Genomic DNA, 20,217 nt, shown 5'->3' on the forward strand with positions numbered 1-20,217 from the left:
ATAGAGGGTCCTCTGAAAGGCTCCACCCAACTGAGGATCGAAGCAGATGCTGAGACTCACAGCCAAACTTTGAGCAGAGCACAGAGAGTCTATGGAAAGGGGGTTGAGGGGTGATGAAGGACACAGAGGGGACAGGACCTCACAAAAAGCCAACAAAGCTAAAAAAAAAAAAAAAAGAAAAGAAAATCTGACCCTAGGGGGTCCTGCAGACTGATGCACCAACCACAGACCATGCATGGAGAGGACCTAGACCCCCTGCTTAAAAGTACCCGACTGGCAGTTCAGTCTCCATGTGGGTCCCGAGTAAGGGAGCAGGGGCTGCCTCTGTCATGAACTCGGTTGCCTGCTCTTTGATCACTTGCCCCTGGCAATGTGGCCTTACCAGGCCACAGAGGAAGAAGATCCAGGCAGTCCTGATGAGACTTGATAAGCTAGGGGCAGGTGGCAGAGGAGGAGGACTTCCCCTATCAGTGGACTAGAGGAAGGGTAAAGGGGGAAGAGGGCACAGGGGGAGACTGGAAGGAGTTGAGGGAGGGGGATACAATCAGGATATACAATGCAAAAACTGAAAAAAAAAAAATTTAAAAAAGGTCACATATTGGAGCTAGATGTTCCCAGTACTTAAAAAAAATAAAAACCCTCAAAATTCAAGACCTTTAATATTTTCTGTGTTCTGTATAAAAACACAAAAATGTCTACTGTACAGCATAGACAACAGCTGTCCAAAGGAAAAGGGCTTTGTAACTGAACTGCAAGTTGAATCAGTACTTTCACAAAAAGTGAGTAGCATGGGGCATGGTAGGCAAAGCCTTTAATCCCAGCACTTGTGAGGCGGAGGCAGGCAGATTGCTGTGAGTTCAGGGCCAGCCTGATCTACAAAGTGAGTCCAGGACCACGGTTACACAGAGAAACCCTGACTTGAAAAACAAGCAAAACAAACAAAGGGATGGAGAGATGGCTCAGAGGTTAAGAGCACTGGCTGTTCTTCCAAAGGTCCTGAGTTCAATTCCCAACAACCATGCAGTGGCTTATGACCGTCTATACTGAGATCTGGTGCCTCTTACAGCCTGTTGACACACACGCATGTAGAATGCTGTACATATAATAAATCTTTAAAAATGAGTGAATACCATTTTTACTTGAAAAATAATTACCATTTTTCAGCTATTTTCTTGAATGAACAACTTAAATGTCCATCAACTCATGAGTGGAGAAGGAAAATCATCCATAAAAAAAGAATCCTGTCATTTCTAAATTAAAACTCCTGTGAGTACTTTATCAATGTAGAGAGATTAAAAAAAAATTAAGAAGCACTAGCAATTTCTTAGTACTCATTATTCAGGTAACAGGCTTTGGGGATAAAAAACATCCTCAAGGTTGTATACAAGGTAAGTATTCCAATTTAGTTCCGAAACAGGTCTGTGGACTCCAAAACCTGCAGCATTTGCTTCTATCACACTATGTGCTGCCTTTCCACTAATCCAGCATAGTTCAGTCTGCCAATGGTAACAGTCGATCACTCATAAACAAATAGTTTCTAGTTCATTTATTAGTATCATGTGTGCGTGCATAGGCTGTGGCTGTGACATGCTGCTGTAGGTGTGTGCATGGAAGCTGGGATATAACTTTGTGGAGTCACTTCTCTCCTCCATCTTCATATGGGTTCTGGAGACTGACCTCAGTTGGTGAGAGGCTTGTACAGTAAGTTTTTACCAACTAAACAATCTCTCCAGCCCTACTTATCAACTTTTATTTTTGGTATTATAAACCAAGAGAAAAATAGATGTTTCATTTGGTCTGCGTTCCCAGAATTTCAGTGCTGATTAAAACATACTTTTTCCATGGAAATGCTTATACCATGCTTCAAATACCATTACATCACATGGCTGTCAAAATTTTCTTTTTTAAAACAAATACAAGCCACCATTTTTTGAACCCACTTAACAGATAAACTTACGTTGGTTAGAGGATGATGAAGACTGGCTTCTAAAGTCTGACTTCAGAATGTTGTTATCTAAAATAAAAAACAATTTCAAAACACCATCATCAATTTTATGTCTTATTTGCCCACTTATTTCCATTACAGGAAGAAAGTACAAAGAGGCCTGGCAGAGGTAGCAGACGAGGCAGAACACTCGAATGCCTCCTCCACTGCGGGTCCCTTCCCAGTTACCTGCGCAGTGATCTGGAATAGAGTGAACATTTAAACACACAGTGTTGAGAAGAAGCCTTGCAGCTTATTTAACAGGAATGGTAAACTCTGGAACAAAGGTAAGAGGGCAAAGAAGATACGGACATGGTAACAAAAGCATGAAGTCATCTGGAAAATGGCTATTTACTAAACTACTTCCTGGTGAAGATACTGTAAAGAAGAGGAAAATGGATTACTAAATTACATACAAAACTCAGTCTTAAATCTTCATTATTTTCTATCTTAGAGTGATTAAAATAGTTCCTCTGGGGAGTCTGACCATTTAAATTTTTAATTAATATTTTTAAAATATTATAAAACAACACCTAAATGAACATCAGTACAAAGTCCCAATTTATTTCTAATATCAGAGATCAGACCTCTACTCTTGCCTGATGTGTCTAAAACAAAAAGGGGGAACTGTAGAGAGCTCCGTAATGCCGTGCCTCAAAGATGGAGCTGGTTTCCGCCTTCCACCTTCCCGATGGTGAGTGCTCTCTGTCACGAACAACTCCACATTTGGCTAAGGCTGAGGATCTGGCTTGCTTCCATGTATGTGGACCTATCTGCATTGCCCACGTGGCATGCTGGGGTTGGCTACCCAGAGGCTATTTAAGCTGTGGGCTGGCTTTCCCCAGGGTCAGATGATTGTTCAAGGTTCCTGAATAAACTGCATTAAAAAAAAAAAAATTATAAAACAAAACAAACTTGTTTCAGGAAATAGATAGGCCCAGCAACCTCACTGGTATGGTCTCCATTTGCTATTCTAGACATGTACCAGTTGCCTGTAGTAACTTTTGGTATGGACAACTTCTGAGTAGATGGATAAGTGATCTTCCTTGTGTTTATTAACAGCTTCTACTGGAGAAACACTGAACTAGACTGTAGGAATAAGGTCAGCACAGCTAAGAAACTGCCTTGAGTCATACGACCTTTCAGAAAACATAAACAAAACTGAAACACATTCAACAACCAAGTAGGAAAAAACGACATCATGTTAACTCTAAGAACCATATTGTTTTCAGTTAACAATTCTGCTCAAGAAACTTTATTATTACACCATGAAATTACAATTGTGTTATTAAAAGTCAAGCAATAAAAAAGCCCCAAATACACCAGATGATCCTCTTAAACACCTCATTACAGGGCTGCAAAGATCAAATGGGATACATAACAGTGCTGTAATGCTCTACTTCCTGATGACGTGACAGATAACTGTTAAATATGTGTCATATACACTATGCATGCAATCCATAGGCCACAAACATACTTTTAGGCCTGCTATGTATAAACTGCTGAGGTAGGACACAGCCCAAACGTTAAATTCTCTCTCTTACTAAAATCACTAGAGGCAGTAAGAGAAAACTTGAAATCCTAGAGAGATTTTCGAGCCCAAAGATTACAGCAGCAATCACTCTATAAAAGTCAAGAGTAGAGGGATATGAACCTGCCACAGTTACTGATTTGTATATGACACAAATAAGCATTAACAATTTATGTGGTAAAACTTAAATAAACTTGTGTTTAAAGCAGAAGACTCATCATAGTACTGAACTAAAGGTACAAGTACCTGTAAAGGTAAGAAAGCTGAAGTGCAAGAAGTTTTGAATTAGAAAGCAGAGGAGCTACGAATTAAAACCCAAGAGCTCTAATGCTCAACTGTGTCTAAAACACATTTTAAAGATCTGATTTCTCTAGATATATTTTAAATGGAAAAAAGTACACAGAGTGACTGTATCTTAGTCAAAAGATTAGGACTGCAGATCAAAACCTGAACTGGGACCATTTCACACTCAGGGAACTGGTGCTAACATGAGATGACACCTTGGAAATCAAAGAGTTCAAATCCCCTATCAGGAGGCTCATAACTACTTTTAACTCCAGCTCCACGGGATCTGTCACCCTCATCTGACCTCTGGAGGTGCTGCACTCATGTACAAACACAGCACACACAATTCATAAAAAAATTCTAGAGCTGAAGTGACAGTTCAGCGGGTAAGAGCACTTGGTACTTTTGCAGAGAACCTGGGTTTGGTTCTGCCTGCATTTCTAGTTCCAACCAAAGCCCTCTTCTGGATTAGGCACACACACACATACACACAAAATAATTAAAACAAAATTTAATCTAAGATAAGTTTAATAATCTCTTCTTGTACCAATGGGTACAAATTTCTTTTCTTTGTTATTTTAATTCCTAAAATACAATATTAAGAATTACGAAATAACCCCAAAAGCTATGAATTCTCATGATATACAGACCAAAATTAATGCATTTTTTTACTTTCAAGAGTTATTTCTTAGGATTTAACTTTCAGTTGGGTGTTATGGTGCACACCTTTAATCACAGGAGGCAGAGGCAGGTGGATCTCTGATTTGAGGCCAGCTTGGTCTACATAGTGAGTTCTAGGATGGCCAGGGAGACACAGAGAGATGCTGTCTCTCAAATTTAGTAGGAAAACAAAACAAAACAGATTTTCATTTTTTATTCTGACTACATATGATTCTAATAAACTGAATAATTAGTATTTGGTTTCCTAAGTATAAGAGGCAATGAATAACAATCATAAGAGGAAATGGTCTTCTAATATTAAGTATATACGTCAAAAAAATAGTCAAAAACAAGGCAAGAAAAAAGAGCATTTCCATTTTTCAGCAGCTAAGTGATTCATTCATTTAAGTGTAGAATAAAGCTTAGTGCTAAGGAAAAGCAAATTGTAATCATTACCTCGATCGGTTAGTGTCAGTCATTTTATGAACAAAAGATAAATAGTAGGGATTTTTTTGTTGTTGGTTTTCCAAGACAGGGTTTCTCTGTGTGGCTCTGGCTGTCCTGGACTCGCTTGTAGAACAGGCTGGCCTTGGATTCACAGCAATCTGCCTGCCTCTGCCTCCCTAAGTGACGGGATTACAGGCATGCCGTCACTGCACCCAGCCAAGAGGAAGGACTTTCATATAATCTAAATAAATGGGGACAAGAGCTGCCGTGGTTGGATAGGGAAAAGGGGCACCACTCTGGTGTGGTGGCACATGCCTATGATCCTAACACTTGAGCAGCTGAGACTAGGTGATGGAGTTCCAGGCAGTGTGGGCCATACAGTGGAACGCTGTCTCCATACTACCAAAAAGAAACACTCAGATGTAGCCTGTGGTAGCTCAGTAACCAATTGGTTTCCCAAAGTGAGGGGAACAAGGACTATTTCTAACAGGAACTCAATGACTGGCTCTTTGGTCTCCCCACCCCCGAAGGGAGGAGCAGTCCTGTTAGGCCACAGAGGAGGGCTTTGCAGCCAGTCCTGAAGATACCTGATAAAACAGGATCAGATGAATGGGGAGGAGGTCCCCCCTATCAGTGGACTTGGAAAGGGGCACGGTGGAGATGAAGGAGGGAGGGAGGGACTAGGAGGGAATGAGGGATCGGGACACGGCTGGGATACAGAGTTAATAAAATGTAACTGATAAAAAAAATAAAAAATAAAAAAAAATGTTTTATTTAAAAAAAAAAAAGAAAAAAAAAGAAACAGTGGACTGTGGGAAGGACAAGGAGAGAAGCAACATTCAAGGCAGAAAATAGAATGGATGTTTTTCCACAGCCAAAACAGACATAACCATTACATTCTGGTTTGGCTGGTTTTGGCCATAAGGTCTTGTTCTAAAGTTTAGACTGGCATGACCTCTCTTCTTCCTGTCCCAGCCTTCCACATACAGGATTTGCTACACCTGACTTGATTTTTTTTCTTTTTCTCTGTTCGTATGTCTAATTGAACCCCGTGTTTCATGCATGCTAGCCAAGTGCTCTACCACTTAGCTACATCTTCAGTGACATTTGCTCTACCATAAACATGATCATAAAAATACTATGTGTGACTTTCGGCCTTTATGACATGAAATAATGGGCAAAGAAGGCTGCAGTACAGTGTTTATGTGGAGTCCACTAAAACACACACACACACACACACACACACACACACCTTAAGTTATTAGAAGAGTACAACTCCATTATCATACACAAACTGCTCCTGCTTGAGCTTGGTAGCTTGTGAGGTCCGGGAGCACCATGCATTGGTACTTTCTACACTGCTGAAGACGGCCATCTAGAAGCCAGAGCTGACCTCTATTACTTATCTGAAGAACTCAGTATTTGGTGTATTATTCGACAAAAGCGCAGCAGAAAAGTGAGGTATCTACTTACACGCCATGCCAGCCCTCATTCTTAAGGCTTGTTCAACCCACTCCTGATGGTTTTTTTGACATCCTGAGCCTGAAGCAAAAACATACATATAAACATCATTTCCTATGTTTCCTAAGTTTACCTCATAGTTCAACATACATAATAAATCTAACTGAAAGGGGGCAAGCAGGGAGGAAACATCAAAAGCACAAGTCTCTGAAGTAAATAGTTTCATGGGATCAGATCAGTGATTATAAATCATACCAAATCAAGAAATAATCACTCACTAGACAAACTACTGTATGCATCTTTACTCTGGTCTCTAGGATTGAGTTCAAAACCATCCCACTGCAGTCTAATTATATACATTTAAGGAAAAAAGTTGAGCAATTCCCCTACAAGTAAATCACTGAGGCTGAAACAGCCTCCACAGAGCGCCACATCACAGAGTAACTATTACATACAGCACCACTCTGGGATGGACTGGGAAAGCTGAGAAGGGGAAATGATTTAAAATCATATTAGAACTTATTTATTTATTTGGCTTCTTGAGACAGCGTATCTCTGTGCAGCCTTGACTGTACTAGAACTCATTCTGTAGACCAGGCTGCCTAGGACTAAAAGCATGTGTCACCACATTTGGCCATGTTAGAATGTTTCATTGGTTGAACAAAGCAGGAATAGGCCTCACTAAAATAGAGAACAGATTATCAACTACTTACTCAGCACTGAAGGCTGATTCTCATGCGCCGTGACGTCCTGACCTAGAACAGAAAAAAGGAGTAAAGTCAGAGAACAATGGAAAACAAAGAGTTTTGCAAGAAGGGAGTGGTGGCACACACCTTTAGTCCTGGCACTCTGCAAGGCAGAGACAGGCAGATAGCTGTGAGTTCAAGGCTAGCTTGGTCTACAATATAGGGCTATTACACAAACCTTGTCTCAAAAAACCCAAACAAACCAAACAAAAGAAAGAGGTATATGCATGTGTGCGTGCGTGCATGCACACCTCAGTGCTGGTGCCTTTGAAAGCAGAGGGTGTTAGATCTTCTGAAGACTAACAGATGGCTGGGAACTGACCTCTGGTCCTCTGCAAGCACATTTATCTACTGAATAATCTTTCCCATCTTATTTTTTCGTTTTCTACACTTAAAAACGCTAGGAACTGGACAATGACAAGACATCAGCTCTAGGGTCATGACTCTGAAAATAAAGACAATGCTGAAGATGGAGCTCAGTGGCAGAGCACTCCCTTAGCATGTGAGGCCTTCATTCCCCGCACAGAAAGTAAAGAGAAAAGCCAACCAACCAGTTAACCAGGCTGTAGTGGTTTAAATAAGATGTTTCCTTTAAGTCTCAGGGCAACATTTAATACTTGGTCCCCAGATGGTAGCCCTTGTTGGGGAGGCTTAGGAGGCATGGCTTTGTTGAAGAAGGTGTGTCACTAGGGGCAAGATTTGAGGTTTTAAAATAACTTGTGGGGACTGGAGAGATGACTCAGTGGTTAAAGAGCACTGATTACTCTTCCAGAGGACCCAGGTTCAATTCTCAGCACCCACATAGCAGTTTACTCTGTCTGTAATTCCAAGATCTGACACCCTCATACAGCTAAAACACCAATGCATGTAAAATAAAAATGTTAAAAAAAAAACAAAAACCAATTTGTGACGTTTTGTATGTGTTTTCATGGCCTCCGTTTGAGATGTGAGGTCTCGGCTATTCCCGTTGCCATGCCTTCACTCTGCTGCCTCTGGAACTGTAAATCCAAAGAAACCCTTTCTTCTAGAACAGCAGTGCTCAACCGTGGGCTGTGACTCCCATGAAGGTCTCCTATTAGACAACCTGCATATAAGATCTTTACGTGATTCGTAATAGTAGCAAAAGTACAGTTATGAAGTAGCAAAATAATTTTATGGTTGGGGGTCAGCACAACATGAAAAACTATATTAGATGGTTGCAGCATTAGGAAGGTTGAGATCCACTGCTCTCAAAGTTGTCTTGGTCTTAGGTGTTTTATTACAGAAAAGTAACAACGAAATGGATTATTAAATGTATTCTATGTGTCAAGTGCAATTATTTAATTATTTTATATAATGTGGTAACAACTATTATCTTTTCTTTATAAATAAGGGAAAAAATGGAAATTGATTATTTCAAGATTACATATCTAAACATGGTAGAACTAGCAAACAAAATACAGGCAGCAATAACTATGAACCACACAATATAGAATAATACCTATCATATATCCAGGTCTGTGGGCACCACAAAGCCATGAAGAAGATGCTACTCCAGGTTTCTAAGAATAATTATAAAATGATGCAATGGAAACTAGGTAAATGTCAAAATCTGCCCTGAAAAGCTAAGATATCCACTGATAGTGAAACATATAGGTATCTACATAAATTCATTCTGAACTTGACTTTTTCTGTATACAAATGAAATACATGCTTGAACTAGCTGGTTTTACGTCAACCAAACACAGATGAATAATCTTTATAGTAGTCAACTGAGAGGAAGGAACCCCAACGGAGAAATGTCCCCATAAAAACTGCCTGTAGACAAGCCTGTGAGGCACTTTCTTAATTGGTGATCATTGGGGGAGGGCCCAGCCCATTGTGGGTGGTCCATCCCTGGGATGGTGTTCTTGGGTTCTTTAAGAAAGCAAGATGAACAGGCCATGGGGGCAAGCCAGTAAGCAGCACTCCTCCATGGCCTCTGCATTAGCTCCTGCCTCCAGGTTCCTGCCCTGCTTGAGTTCCAGCCTTGTTTTCTTCCCTCAATGGGCTGTGACTCTGGATATGTAAGCCAAATACCCTTTCCTCCCTAAGATGCTTTTGGTTGTGGTGATTCACAGCAGCAACAGTGTTGCTAACTTGAACAGGGGTATTCAAAATAACATACTGGGACCGGTAGTGGTAGTGCCCGACTATAACCCCAGCACTCGGGAGGCAAAGGCAGGTGGATCTCTGTGAGTTTGAGGCCAGCCTGGTCTAAAGAGGAAGTTCTAGGACAGCCAGGGCTACCCAGAAAGACCCCTGTCTTGGAAAACAAAACAACAGCAGCAGCAAAATTGGACACAGCCAGTCCTGGTGGCACAAGTCTATAGTACTCACGAGGCAGAGACAAGAAGATTGCATGTTTAAGGCTTGCTAAGGAAACTCAATGAGAACTGGTCTCAAAACAAAAAGTAAAAGTGGGTGTCTGAAAGTGTGTGAAAATAATGGACATGGGTGTACACTCATCAAATACTAAGAAGTACTTTTTAGAAAAATTTAAGGCTGTATCTAATAATACAGCTTAAGTGAACAGATTTTCTTCAAATTGATACATTAAAAAATGGCAGCTTAGATTCATTACAATATTTTCAAAAAGGAAATGTAGAAGGGAAAAAAGGATTTTGACTATTTACATGGAAGTATAAGTTGATTAATAACTCAAATACAGGAATGTGATTTAAAAATAGAAAAAGAAAAAAAAACCACTTATTTTGCTTATCCTAAGGAACATACATTCATTATAGACTTCGTGCAACAGAAAATACTAACATTTAAAAAACTGTTGAGCTGGGATGTAGCAAAGATACCATGCTTGCCTAAAGTACTAGGAACTCTGGTTCACCCCTCAGCACCCCAAAGTAAATGTCATTAATGATCATTGTTTCCTGCATCTTAAAATATTACTTCTAATAGTTTGTATTCTAACATCTCAGCAACAAAGATACAGAATTTCAAAGTTGTAAGACACACTACTCTCTCAGTGAACTAAAAGCAATCAATGACGTCATAACAAAGACACACAACAAACAGAAGCACAGGGCAGGTCTTCTCACAAGGAGCTCTATTAATGCCCTACTTACTCTGTGGTAACCATGGTGAATCTTCATCTGAAAAACAAAAGGTATTTGCTGCTTCACTTCTAAGTGCTCATTTCATAGGAGAACAGTGAGTAATCAAAAGAGTGAAACATAAACTACAAGGGATAACCTGGAGTACATAATTTGTTTTTTAGAAATTCTCAGCTTACAGACTGTATCATCACACACATCTTCTTTTGTGTGACATGAAAGCAGAAAGGATCAAGCTACAGTGGAGGTGCACAGGCCACAGGAGGCTGGGTCCATCAACATTCCATCACAGATGGGGGAGGGGCTCATGACCCCACCTCGCAGAGGGGCCAAACAGGCAGTTAACAGTTGCTGCGAAAGGGAAGTCATATTCCTCAGTGGTGTAGCCACTGGTAAGTGCCCCTTGCCCAAATAATAACCTCCCGTCCACCTCTGCTCCTGCAAACAATCCTAACTAAAGGTAATGGGGCACATACATACAAACCAAGTAGGAAGGGAAAAAGCAGAAGGTTAGCAGAAAGCAGAGGGAGATGAGAGGATAATGGGGAGGAATACAATTAAAAATGTTACCTATGCATGACAGTGTGGAAGAATAAAAAGATTAACTGTTTTAGGGATGAGGGTGGAGAGGGAAGTGGGGGCAACTAAGAACAACATGTAGAGATGTGTATGTGTGAGAATAGAAGCCTGTGCTATATTGTACCTCCTGTTTAACAAAGTTAATTAACTTAAAACTCTCCAAACAAAAAACTCATACAAAAAAAGAATGGAGGAAAAATAAGCCGAGGGGATATACAAAATACCAAATGCCTATAGGCCAGCTTTTGAGCTTTAAAATTTTTATTTTATTTTATTTTGATTTTCTATGGTCCTGGGGACCAAATCAGGGCTTCCCACCCAAATGCTAAGCAAACACTCTACCACCAAAGTTTGCCCACAGCCCCAACGGGCTTATGACTCTTTGAGACAGGTCTTACTACAGGCCCCAACTGGCCTGCTATCTAGACCAGGCTGGCCTGGAATTCACAAGAGATCTACTTGCCTCTGCCTCTCAAGTAAGCACTGGGATTAAAAGTATGTGCCACCACACTCAGCCCTGTGAGCTTATCCTTTATAAGAAAAACGATGATGTAAATCATGAGAATTAAAGAAATTTCCATATGAAAGTATTTCTGTGGAACTAAAAAGTTACCCATTTACAGGGTTTACAAATTAGTCTAGCATTTTCTTTTAACTTATTTTATTTACATTTAGTTTTGTCTCCATATGTCTGTGCGAGGGTACCAGATCCCCTGGAACTGGAGGTACAGACAGTTGTGAAATGCCATGTGGGTGCTGGGATTTGCACCTGGGTCCTTTGGAAGAGCAGCCAGTGCTCTCAACCACTGAGCAACACCTCCAGGCCCCTAGAATTTTTCTTAAGATTCAAGTTACTAAATTTTTTCTATGCAATCAACTCTTTGATGAAGTATTCTTGAAGGCAAGGGCGCGTGCACAGTTCCAGACTGCCATACTTAGACAGCACAACCCCCTGGGATATCCAAGTGGTTAAGAACTTGCCCTAAACACAAGGTAACTACCTAAGAATACCAACAGTTCTTAAAACCGAGCAATTCTCCTCAGATTGCCGAGTACCAGTGTGCTCAATTTCTCAAAATTAAAAAACAGGCAGTAAGCCATGTACGGTGGCACACATCTATAATGCCAGCACTCCGGGAAGCGGAGGCAGGCAGAGCTGAGTTAGAGGCCAGCCTGGTCTACAAAGCGAGCCCAGGACAGCCAAGGCTACACAGAGAAACCCTGTCTTAAAAAACAAAACAAACAAAAAGCTCAAAAACAAGGCAGTAGGCTCTTGAAATAAAAATTTCTTTCCATAAATATTCAAGCAGGCTAAAAGTGCTCTACTCAGCTATTTGTTACACGGCACATCACTAACCACATGGGTACAATAGGAGCAATTATAATGGACTAACTTTAAAAATGATTTAAACATTTTTAAAGGGTTAATATTATTTAAAACTATTCTTTTAACTAAAGACGGCTCTGTGGGAAGAGCTATACACATATACAGCAACGTGGCCTCTTGGACTCACCAGAATCCCTGGCTCTGAGCTTGACAGTGGTGTCACTGTAGGAGCTCTCGAGATCATCTTCAGTTTCTCCTGCAAGGAAGCAGACGATGCACTAGTACAGTCTCGCAGGTCAGGTTCAAAAGCTCTGACTAAACACAGGTTACTGTTACCGTGTAAGCCCCTGACTTCCCAGGCACAGCTGCTGTTTGTTTACCGCGCTTCGTATTTGGAATAACCACATTCTAAACGAGCTACAGTTGAGCTCACATATATTACTCTTTCCTGAACAAATTTGTCTAAAAACTATACACTGAGGCTTAGTACAAAATAAAAAGATGATCAGGAATGCTGAGAAATTTTTAGTTTATGGCAAGAAACTACAGTGTAAACTGTATAATTTCAGAGATGACTACTGTTGGCCCACTGTTAGCTTTTTCATGGGTAATATACATACACTTACAAACATTTCAATAACCAAACTACTAATTTCAAATTATATTGGCCTAAAAATGAACTAAATTTATGCTTGTATTTTCCATAAACTAGTCATGAGAATGCCACAGTAATGGTTTTAATATCACAAAGACTAACACGTAGGAAGTGGAAAATATTAGCTTTCCTTAAAACAGACATGGATGCTTCAAAGTATCTAAGTGTTTCCCCCATCCATTCTACCCAAATTTAGCCTGCTTTATCTTACAGTTACGGTGTTTTGTTTATTTAAGAAAAAGACTTGTTTTATGCTCTTATCTCAAATATCTCTATCAAATTGCTTCTAATATAAAGAAAGGCAATATATTACATGGTAGTTAAAAAGAAATTACCTTCTTCAGAGAAATTGACCTGTAGGATACTGGCAGCTTCTAGAAGAAAAAGACATAAAGTATGTAACACCAAAAACTAAAGCCACATAACTAAGGGAAAAAACCCCACATAACTAAGGGAGAACCAATATAAAATACAAAAGAAAGCTCTTTCTTTCTATAAAATGAATAAGGATTTATCACTTCCTTCAGAAATAAATCTGACATAAATTCCTATTTGAAATAAATGCTTTTATTAAAATTTCAAATCATGTGTATTTGTGTCTGTCACGAGTGCAGAAACCACGTGAGTTGGTTCCTCTGGACCTGGAGTAAGAGGCAGTTGTAAGCCACGTGACACGGGTGCTGGGACTCAGGTCTTCTTCAAGAGCAGTAAATGCTCTTAACCACTGAGCCATCTCTCCAGCCCCAAATAAAGTGCATTCATTTAATTTTTTTTTGAGACAGGGTGTTACTGTGTAACCCTGACTGGCCTAGAACCCACTAAGTGGTCCAGGCTAGCCCTGAACTCACAATGGTCTACCTGCCTCTTGTCTCTGAAGTGCTAGGATTAGAGGTGTATACCACCATGCCCAGAAAGTTTTTAGTGTTTATAAAACACGTACTTAGAAAAAAATAAAGATTTATTTTTACTGCTGTGTATGTGTACAAGTGCCTGCAGAGGACAGAAGAGGGCATCCGAGGCCCCATAGCTGAGGATGTATACTGCCTGACATGGTGCTGGAGACGACTCAGATCTCCTAGAAAAGCAAGCACTCTTCAGAGCCAGTCTCTCCACTATCAGGGCTTTCATTTTCGTTGCTTTTTTGAAACAGAATTTTAGATAATCTCAAATTTGCTATGCAACCAAGGTTGGCTCTGAACCTCCCATCCTACTATATGTATCTCTTGAATGCTGACACAATGCAGCTCTGCAGATGTGTAGAACTACTCCAAATACAATTTGTGTGCAGAAAACATAAATTGTATACTGACAAATATTCCAGGTTCCTACAGGTCCCACAGGTTTACACAATTCAATGCTCCTATTTGCCAGACTCCCTCTTCGTCCTTCAAAACCCTAACAAGCTGAAGGAACAAACAGGTCCTCAGTGCACTAGTGTGACAAAGAGGAAGTATGAACAGAAAAAACCAATTCCCTTTTTTAGTTCCAGCAGGGTGACATACATCACAGTTCCTCAGAAATGGGGAATTTAAAGACAATCAAGCACATCAAGCAACCTTTAAGACTTGTCTACAATCAAGTGAATAAATTATTAAACAAAGCCTTAAGATCAGGATCTTTACATGGGCTATTAGAAAAGGGTTTTGGTTTTTGTTTCTTTTTTGGTTTTCAGAACAAAGTTTCTCTGTGTGGCCCTGGCTGTGCTGGAATTCATTATGTAGACCAGGCTGGCCTCGAACTCACAGAGATCCGCCTGCCTCTGCTTCCTAAGTGCTGAGATTAAAGGCATGTGCCACGATCACTGGCAGTTTGTCTTTTTCAACAATGGAAGTTACACCCAAATATAAGCATAATTGGGCAAAAACACTAAATAAAGCTATAGAGGATTAGGGTGACTCAGATTTTAACAGAACCAGGAGAATATTTCTTTTCAGCTTTTATCTTTTCTGCTTTTTAAAAGGGCATAAAAACTTTCAGCATTACACCAGTCCTTTATGCCAAACCTAAGGAAGGTAAACTGAGGGCTATGAGGAGACTCCTCGAATTCGTGGTTACAGTAAGTACTACAACAGGGAGTCTGAAAATACAAAACTTTCAGATTAGTTACTTTCTTTCTTCCCTTTTTTGTGGTGCTGGGGATTGCACCTGAGGCCTAGTACATGGCGAGACAGAGCACTCTACAGACACTATACAGAAACCACGACTCCTGCCATACTTCCTGTAGCCAGTGAGGTTTACTTCAAAACAGCTTTGGTGGACTTGTCTGCCTTTATGTTTCTTTTTGCTGTTTACTTTGGATACATATGGGTCTACCACGACATATGGATCTTAGATTGTAACCTAGTTACAATTTTCCAATAAACTTTGTTTTGGAGAATTGGTTTTCATGTTATTAATTTTAGGCTGACAAGTCAAAGTATGATTTCAGAAAGTGATTCTAAACATTACATTATGAATTAGGAATTTTTTCACATCAATTTAATCAGGTTAGTATAATATTAGTCAAAGCTTAAGTTCTACTGAAAATAGTAGCAATTATATATCTAAAATATTCCTGTCAACATTTTTGCTGGAAAACAGAAAACCAACCACTCTTAGAAACTTGTCAATAACATCAAGCTTCTCTCAGCTAAAAATCTGGTACAGTACATGTTGTTTTACACTAGGTGCCCCAGTATTAATCCTTCATTGAAAAAAAAAAATAGAGTGCAAAGCTGCCGGGAGTGTACTGGACAACCGTGATTCCAGTGCTCAAGGAGTGGCTAAGACAGTAGAATCGCTAGTGAGTTTGAGCTAGCCTATGCTATAAAGTAAGACTCTAGCTCAAAAAAATCATGCAGTCATGCATGCAGGCAGGCCGAGACAGACTCTCTTGATCACAAGTGGGGGATACCAACGCAGGTGTCTTTTTCTTAAAAAGAAGAAGAAAAGGAGAGAAAAGAAAAGAAAAAGAAAAAAGAATCCACACTTTGAAAATTGTTTATCTACTGCTTGGTCTAAAGATCTTTTCTTCAGAATTCTATTAACGTTATTAATATCCTTATATACGTATCAACATTTAAGACTCGATTGATCATTGGCTATTCAATGTTATCTTGATCTCGAAACTTGAAAAAAGCCAGTATTTCGAGTCCAGGACAGCCAAGGTTATACAAAGAAACCCTGTCTTGAAAAAAAAAGAAAAAAAAAAAAGAAAAAAACAAAAACCCAAAAAAAACCCAAAAAAAAAACCGCAAAAAACTAGTATTGGGCTGGCAGGATGGTGCTCAGTTGCCACTAAGCACTAAGACTGCTTTCTTTTCCTGTGACCTATAGTAGAAGAAAAAAGGACTCATACAAGTTGTCCTCTGACCTCTCTCCACACACACCCACACCCACACCCAGACAAGCACAGCAATCCTGCGTGTGACTGGTAACATCACTCTACACATTACTCAAGGCCTCCAATAAAGAGACTGCTAGCATGAGAATGCTGTCACCAATATTGAGGAGTTGTAACTCCTGCATTGTGTGGTGTCTAAAGGCAAAACAATGACACTTGTCCAGGCAGACTGATGAAACATTTGCAAGTCTCTTCCCCACCTCTGTCTGCTAATCCTTTTTAATCAAATACATTTTCTAACTTAAAAAGCTGAACCTCAGCTGGTCGGTGGTGCTGCATGCCTTTTATCCCAGCACTAGGGAGGTAAAGTTTGGTGGATCTCTGAGTTCGAATCCAGGACATCCAAGCCTACACAGAGAAACCCTGTCTCAAAAAAACCAACTAACCAACCAACCAAACAGCTGAACCTCTCCACGTAGGGCACTTTCCCTCCATACTTTAGCACTTATAAAAAGATAAGACAAGTGAGTCCAGGACATCCAAGGCTACAAAGAGAAACCCTGTCTCAAAATAAGAAAGTTATGACATTTAAGTTTTCATTTGAGTCCGCAGCCCAAGCTGGCCTCAAACTCACAATACTGCCCAGCCCAGAGTGTTGAAATTCTGATGATTTTTAATGTTGTTTTTCCTTTTCATTACCTAATGTATTCCCGAGATACAGAAAAGAAAAAAAAAAAACCTCATAGTTCTTTATGGTATTAGTATTTAGGTCAGTCGTTGACATAGGAAGTGGTTAAAGAGTTTGTTCATACTTAGCAATGTAAGAAAAAGTCTGAGACTAGATCTCACTAATAAGAGTTCATACAAGGTTTTAAACATGTCTTTTTTCTCTCTATATATATTTTCAGACAGAATTACAGGGTCCTGCTGCCTTCCCACTTTTGATCCTCCTGTATCAAGCCTCCGAAGTGTTAAGACTAGAGGTGTGTACTTGGCTTGTTTTCATTTTTTTAATGTAAGCCAGGCACACACCTCTAGTCTTAACACTTCTCTTCACCCATGAGCTGTCTCTTCAGCCCATGGTCAATTCCCAGGAGATCTGATGCCCTTTTCTGACCTCCATGGGCACCAAGCAGATGCCCATATTAAATAAACCACACCCAGTTAAACAGAGAATTTAAGAAACTTCCTGGAAGTATTCTAGACTTAGAAAGTGGTGTTGGGAAGATCATGAATTCAAAGTCATTCTCAGCTATATAGTGAGTTTGAGGCTAGCCTGGGCTACATGAGGCTCTATTTCAACAACAACAACAAAACAACAACAACAAAAAAAAGAAAGAAAGAAAGAAAGAAAGAAAGAAAGAGAAATCAAAAAGGAAATTCTTATAAGTAAGAGCACATATGATAAGGCACATTAATTATTGCAGAGTTGTTCCTTAGTATCCAGAAACTATAAATCCCGAAGTCTTTATAAAAATCAACCCGAGCCTAGGTAAAAATACCTTTAATAGAGGAAGTTATAACTATATACTCTAAAGAAATATTAAACATTTTTTTGTCTTAAAATTTAAAACTAATTCCAACCACATTCAACACAAGTTTATGTAAAGCTAAGGTGGCTTTGAACTCCTGGTCTTCTTGCCTTCACCTTCCAAGCACTGGGGCTGAGGAATGAGGCAACAGGCCCAGTTAAAGCTACAGGTTTTCTTGTTTTATATATTTTTTTCTCATTCGTATATGTGTGTACAGGTCTGTGTCAACACATGTGCATGTAAAGACCAGAGGAAGACAATGGGTGTCTTCCTTTACTGTTCTTTGCCTTATTCCCATCAGATAGGGCCTCTTCCTGAACCTGAATTTGTCATTTCAGCTAGGCTAGCTGGCCACAGAGCATTCAGATCCACCTGTCTCCAATACACAGCAGCTGGGGTCACAGGCACTGAAGTCACACCTGCCTTTTAGGTAACTGCTGGGAATCTAAACTCCACACTTCATGTATGCAAAGCAATCATGCTTACCTCTGAACCATGTCCCTAGATTCCTAAGACCTATATCAGGGCAAACGCTAAAAATAATTTAAATTAGTAAAAACAAACAACAAAAAGGCAAAAGGCACGGTTTTTATGGAAAAAAAATTACTTTCTGAATCTAGGGGAGAGAGCCTTAGTTGACACTTTTCTGGTGGCACACATCTGTAATTCAAGCACTTGGGAGGTGAAGGCAGGAAGACCAACAGTTCCAGTTTATCTTCAGCTACCTACAAAGCCTAGACCAGTCACAATACATGAAACCTTGTTTCCAAAAACAAAGACATACAAGAACAAAAAAAAAAAAAAAAACAAAAACCAAAAAAACCAAAGGGGGTTCAGAGGATGTGGCTCAACGATCAACTGCTTAAGATAAGCATGTGTGAGACCATGGTTCAATCCTTAGCACCACACAAAAATGTACTGATTAATTCTGCATTTTCATATAAATTCAAGTAATAAGGCAATTTTAGACAAAGCGAGCCTAAGGAACTAAAGTAGGCCCTCAATTCAGGGACACTGGCCCAAGAAGCCGAGATAACAAATAAAGCAAAATTCTGAAGCCAACCACGAAACACAAACACTTGTGTATTTTTCTGCTAAGCATCCTCAATCAAAACCTGTAAGAATTAGAGAAAAACAAACCTATTTCATTCATTTTAGTATTTCCATTTGTTTTGTATGTTGAATCTGTAAGAGAGGCAGCAAGAAAATGATTAGAACCGAAAAGGAAAAGCATCATATAGTTCCTTACCACATGCTCTTAGAGATCTTATCATCTTAGCATCGTAAAGGGAGCGGCTGAGATGCAACAGAGACCTAATATGAAGGACCAATAAACAGAAAACAGTGCAAGTAGACTGCATCAAGTGACCTTAGTTTCCTTTCATAGTCATGGAACCAATTTAAGAACTTTCAAGGTTTTAGTCAAAAGGAAATGTAGTTGAGGCACCACAATTTATAGCTCCATGCAACAAGGCCTCTTCTGTCTTGATTTTTTTTTTATTAGTAATGGGAAAACTAAAAAGGCCTGACCTTAATTTGAAAGCATCATGCATTCATGGAAGAACTGTCACAGCTCCATGTGAGAAAGTCTTTTAAAAACAACGTGAAAGCCTTTATGCACGCCAGAGTGTAAAGACCTCTTTGAGAACGAAGTGGAAACAAAAGGTGGAGTAAAAGAGTACTCACTGATCCAGGATTTATGTTTAAAAAGGGAGACTTGCAGGAGACACAGCTCTGGAAGAAAGCTTGCCTAATATGTGCCATGCTCTGGGTTAGAGCCTCTGGAAACTTAAGCTGACACTGGTCGTTTCTGATGTCAAGGCAAGGCAGACAGAGGACAATGGGTACAGACAGACTTCACTCATCTCATGTAGCTCAGGCTAGCCTTAAACTGTATGTAGCCAAGATGACCATGCTCTCCTGATCCTCCTGTCTCAAAGTTATAGCATTACAGGTGTGCACCACCATGTCTGGCTAAGCTTTGATCCCTATGAATACAATACACGACTCCCCCGGAAGTAACACCGTGCTTACAAGAGTTCAATCAACACCATCTCTTACCAGATCTTGGGCTTCTCAGTGGAGGTCTGCGTAACTTACTTATAGGGTCTTCACTCATCACTGGTAGAGGAAGAAAAAAGTAGACGGAACATCTGACTTAGTATGCAACCATCCTCATTTAGTCAGCAAAGTTTGATTATGATCGAGAACTAAAGGCAAATTTTCTCTAAGGGACAGCTTCTTGTGAACTACTAACAACAGTAAACTAGAGTGAATTACCTTTTATACAGAATGTACAGTCTTGAAGAAACCTGAAATGTTTCTCAGTAGGCCATATCGTACAAAAGAAGACAGATTCTTCTCCATGATTCAAACAGGGCATGACCATGAATGTATATGTTTATAATTCTAACACATGGGAGCTCTACCTCCAAGAGGATCAGGCGTTTGAAGTTATGTTTTTCCCTGCCATACACTGGGTTTGAATATCAGCTTGGACTACACAAGACCCTGGTCCAAAAAAACCCAAAAGTATTTAATAGCCAGATTCTGGGACTAGAGAAGTACCTTCTCATATCATTAATTTGATTATCTACTC

The 20,217-nt window shown here is 39.8% G+C and overlaps 1 protein-coding gene across 4 annotated transcripts in view; it reads right to left on the reverse strand.

Moving 5' to 3' along the window:
* The window catches only part of Tor1aip1 (torsin 1A interacting protein 1), a 30,521-nt gene that overhangs the window by 6,202 nt on the left and 4,102 nt on the right, over positions 1-20,217 (reverse strand). The window contains exons 3-10 of one of the 4 annotated variants that reach the window (XM_021660423.2): positions 19,680-19,739; positions 18,759-18,803; positions 13,100-13,138; positions 12,297-12,365; positions 10,216-10,242; positions 7,082-7,123; positions 6,381-6,449; positions 1,958-2,014 (exon numbers count right to left, since the gene is read on the reverse strand). In XM_021660423.2, coding sequence (XP_021516098.1) covers positions 1,958-2,014; positions 6,381-6,449; positions 7,082-7,123; positions 10,216-10,242; positions 12,297-12,365; positions 13,100-13,138; positions 18,759-18,803; positions 19,680-19,739 — 408 coding nt within the window. The remainder of the gene's footprint in view (positions 1-1,957; positions 2,015-6,380; positions 6,450-7,081; positions 7,124-10,215; positions 10,243-12,296; positions 12,366-13,099; positions 13,139-18,758; positions 18,804-19,679; positions 19,740-20,217) is intronic. The other 3 variants (XM_021660431.2, XM_021660440.2, XM_060364486.1) reach the window with 3 other exon arrangements.

Source organism: Meriones unguiculatus, chromosome 11, assembly GCF_030254825.1.
Source record: "Meriones unguiculatus strain TT.TT164.6M chromosome 11, Bangor_MerUng_6.1, whole genome shotgun sequence".
Lineage (NCBI taxonomy): Eukaryota > Metazoa > Chordata > Mammalia > Rodentia > Muridae > Meriones > Meriones unguiculatus.